Source organism: Sinocyclocheilus anshuiensis, unplaced genomic scaffold (assembly GCF_001515605.1).
Source record: "Sinocyclocheilus anshuiensis isolate Anshui unplaced genomic scaffold, SAMN03320099.WGS_v1.1 scaffold1241, whole genome shotgun sequence".
NCBI classification, from domain to species: Eukaryota; Metazoa; Chordata; class Actinopteri; order Cypriniformes; family Cyprinidae; genus Sinocyclocheilus; species Sinocyclocheilus anshuiensis.
In genome coordinates this window covers 32,668-36,805 of record NW_015549644.1, presented here as the reverse complement: position 1 = coordinate 36,805, position 4,138 = coordinate 32,668, and the positions used below count along the sequence as shown (strand labels likewise).

Sequence of the window (4,138 nt, the reverse complement as noted above, 5' to 3'; positions counted from 1 at the left end):
TGGAAATGAAAAAAAAAAAAAAAAAAAAATCAGTTCTTAACATCTGGGAAGCCAGAGAGAATATATTTTCCTGTTTAGCCAAATAAATGCAGCAATGAATAAAAATAATAAAAAAAAAATCAGATTATGTGTAACATTACTTACAAAACAACAAAGAATGAAAAACCTTCCTGTTTAGATTATTCTTCAAACAAATGATTACATAAATATAAACTGAACCAAAAAGGGGGGAAAAACAAAGGCAAATAGCATTTGTACTTTTTTGATGTAGACAATGATATCCATATTTACTAAAAGCTAAACAGCAGAGGTGTCATTTTAAAGAGATGAAAAATTATGAGTCTGAATTTAGTCAGTTCTTATTGCACAAGCACAGCTGATTTATTCATCACCCACACATTCATTTGGTCTGTTTTCATATTAGAAAACCAGCATTTATTCTTTGACGATTAGAAATAAAACCAAATTGCTAATGAGCCGATGCGGATCATGTGGTTTATACAAAATCCATGCAATAATTATTTAAGTTTTCAATTTTAATCTATCTCTTTGAAGTGGCAGGAGGGTTCATACGGGCTTCTAATGAGTCTGCTGTAGGATGACACTGATCTTCCCTTGATGTCTACAGGTGCAGTGCTTTATTATTACTTTCTTTTGTCTTTTCTGGCAGGTGTAGCTGACTGCACTTAGTACTTGAGCATCTGAAGGTCCAGTTTATAAAAGGTAGATTATTTTCCTTTAAGACAAACAGAAACACAGAAGTACTGCAGCCGATGTCAGAGAATGGTTTGAGCCTTCTATTGACATACAGCGTGCTCTCTGATCCGTAAAGCTGGCTGGCAGGTTAAAACGATCTTCCACCAGGAAACATTTACAGGATCTCGTACTTATCCACAACAAATGACGTCTCTGAGGAGAATTTGACTGGACTGCCTTCCTCTACATATGTCACCTTGGCCACCTGTGGAAACAATGAATATAAAGTCATTTCCTTTCTCACAAGGGCTCAGTTTTGTTGTCGTTTATTTATGAAATGCTGCATAACTTGCCTGAATGTCACAAAAGTTTCGCTTGGAGACAAAAGAAACATGGATTGGGAAGAAGTCGTTGGGGTTGCCATCCATACTGAACTCCAGGCTGCCACTCTTGTTTTTCTCATCAATGACAGGAAGTGACCATTCCAGGATGTTTTTCCTGCTGTCATGGTTATACTGCCCGTCCAGATCACCAACCACAGGAGCACCTACACCTGACCTGCATGATCCCAGGAGACAGAGGTTGTTTATGGATATGGATTTTGATAATGTTTGTGTATTTTGCTAATTAAATTTTTTTAATACATACAGCTTAAATAAATGCAAAAAAAAAACACAATAAAAATAAAAACGAATACATACATACATACATACATGTATATAATGATCTGAATAAGCACTTACGGCAGAGGGATAGTAATGACAACATCATTGAGTTCGAGCCCCTCGTCCTGAAGCTCATACTCAATGTTGACGTCACAGCCACTTCCACTTTCTGACGGCCAACAGTTAACTGAGAGTACAGAAGGTACGTGCATGATTGAAATGTTTATGAAAGTGCTGTTATACTAAAACCTTTAGTTCAATAACTTTATTCATGAACACTTCATGCAGAAGCAAGTGAAGCCTCACTTGTTAAAGGAATGAGGGACTCATCAGTGCTCTGTAACCTCCATTTCAGCACCCCCAAATCACTGTTGAGAGGGAAGGACTTTTCCTGGTTTTTCAGACAGATCAGGGATTCGGTGTTGAACAGCTTTTTATCAACATGAGGGTGAGTCTGAAGAATAAACGAAACAATATTGAGTTATACGGCCAGTTCAGTGTTCTTTTCTAAAATATCAGACTGTCGACAACTCCTCTTCAAAATACACGCTGAGAGCTTGACATGCTGAACTGTCTCACACATACCTGTAGTTGGGCTCCTTTCTTGTCGTTGTTGTTGATGAGTATGGAAATGCGGCCATTTTTTTCATCTGCGACTTTCAGAGTGATCATGCCCAGAACTTCCATGTTCTGCAGTCCACCATCCCGACCACAGGTCAGAGAGATCTTCTCCTCCACCCTCAGATGTACGCTGGGAAACGGAGTTCATAAACTATTAACAATCGGCATAATCGTAAAATAATAACATTATAATAAGAAAATACTCTACCGTTCAAAAGTTTGTGGTCGATACGATTTTTTTATATTTTTTGAAAGTTTCTGCTTGTTAAAAAAATACAGTAAAAACAGTAATATTGTGAAATATTAATATTTAAAATACCTGTTTTCTATTTGAATATATATTAAAATGTAATTTATTCCTGTGATACAAAGCTGAAGTTTAGCAGCCATTAGTCTTTAGTGTCACATGATCCTTCAGAAATCATTTGAATATGACGATTTGGTTCTCAAGAAATATTTCTTAATATTATGAACATTGAAAAAAAAAGTTGTATTTTTTCTTTCTTTCAATAAATTAGATTGTTTGGAAAAAATAGTATTTTCCTGGAAACTGTGATAAATATATTGTTTTTTTGTGGATTGTCAAGATGAATAGAAAGTTAAAAAAAAAACTGCATTTATTTATTTATTTTTTGGAAATATCTTTACTGTCACTTTTCACTCTCTCTCTCTCTCTCTCTCTCTCCCTCCAAAAAAAAAAAAAAAAAACCTTTACGGAGCACAAACTTTTGAAGTGTAGGTAACTTTGGTAGTGTAGGTAACATAGTATATGGAGAAGAATGTGCCAGACACTGAAATAAAATGAGTAAGCAATACCTCTCTAAATTCACTGGAGGCTGAAGGACTTTAGATGCCTCTGATGCCTTCCTTCCTGCACTGGATGTGATGATATTTTCTCCTTCTGACTTTAGTTTGTCCACAAAGTTATCTACTTCTTTCCCTTTGACACCCAGCTTCAGCGCTTTACTGGACCCACTCGACCTACAAGAGGAACAGGACAGATTAACTTCTGTACGCTTATGTATTTACAGTAGATGTGTCATAGACCACAGTTACAGCTCATACCTGACTGGAGCAGAAGCCACTTTGGGCTTCTCTGGCTCTATTGTATCAGTGATGATGGTGGCTGATATGACGCTGCTCATTCCTGAACTTCCGAAACCTCCGAAGCCTGGCGATTTCTTTCCGGCACGTTCAGCATCTTGTCTTGCTCGCTGCAGCTCTTTGGCCTTGCGTTTCATCTCAGCCTTTGCTTCTCTTTCTTGGGTCTGTTAAAGTGGAAAATTGAGAGAAACCGAGAACATTAGCGTTAGTTCAATACAAATTGAAAGCAGAGAGTAATTTAGCTCTGGATGTTTCATTAAACTGAAGGGAATATCTGACCTCTCTGACAGCCCTGAAGACCTTCTCTTCATGTGAGTCCATCTCAGTAAAAGTGCGAATCTGTGCCAGGTTAACGTTCTCCCGGTAGCCCAGAGCTACGATCTCATCAAATGCAAATATGAGATCAAAACAGTGCTCTGAGATCTCACTTTCCTCCAGCACTCTGCAATATTCAGGGATCTGGAAAAACACAGAAATCAATCACTTATTCAAGACACATCCAAGAAGTGCAAAAATAAAAAAAATGTAAAAAAATAAGTTTTACCACTCGGGAGAAAAGCCTTAGTGTCTCCAAGTCTTCCAGAATGTTGCTGTTTTTTGTAGTGATCAGAACCACGTAGAGTTTCTCCAGGGGCTGGTAGACGTAGCGCACACTCTCTGTTTCCACAAAAGTATGCTGCTTTCCTGTATTCATCAGTTTGGGAAAGGCAGCCAGAAGACCCTCGACACGGGTTCGCGTCATCTCTACGAACTGTCGCGACACTATGGCTTTTCCTGCCTTAGTGCACACCGCCGCTGCCAAGAGCACCTGTAAAGATTTGATTGACATTAAAAACCTTTAATGCCCTTTGAATGTAACGTGTACGTTCCCTTGGAACTGGAATCATGGCGGAATTTACGGTCGAATAAGACAACGCGTGAATGCTGCCTAAACAAGAAACCTCCTTACTGAAGTGAAAGTGTAGACTGGTGTCACTATCTCGCAAACGCGCCGGCGGATCTCCACCAAATTCGGGGGATCCCTTCAGCTCGAGGAGCCCTCTCGAATGCCA

General features: G+C 38.6%; 1 protein-coding gene across 1 annotated transcript in view; it reads right to left on the bottom strand.

Annotated features, from left to right (window-relative positions):
* Window positions 1–145: 145 nt before the first annotated feature.
* The window catches only part of LOC107659917 (coatomer subunit delta-like), a 6,881-nt gene continuing 2,888 nt past the window's right edge, over window positions 146–4,138 (bottom strand). Inside the window, exons 2-10 of the mRNA XM_016449018.1 lie at window positions 3,631–3,894; window positions 3,366–3,545; window positions 3,048–3,250; window positions 2,799–2,963; window positions 1,947–2,112; window positions 1,668–1,815; window positions 1,440–1,548; window positions 1,050–1,254; window positions 146–961 (exon numbers count right to left, since the gene is read on the bottom strand). Of these exons, the coding sequence (XP_016304504.1) occupies window positions 872–961; window positions 1,050–1,254; window positions 1,440–1,548; window positions 1,668–1,815; window positions 1,947–2,112; window positions 2,799–2,963; window positions 3,048–3,250; window positions 3,366–3,545; window positions 3,631–3,894 (1,530 nt within the window). The 3' untranslated portion in view covers window positions 146–871. The remainder of the gene's footprint in view (window positions 962–1,049; window positions 1,255–1,439; window positions 1,549–1,667; window positions 1,816–1,946; window positions 2,113–2,798; window positions 2,964–3,047; window positions 3,251–3,365; window positions 3,546–3,630; window positions 3,895–4,138) is intronic.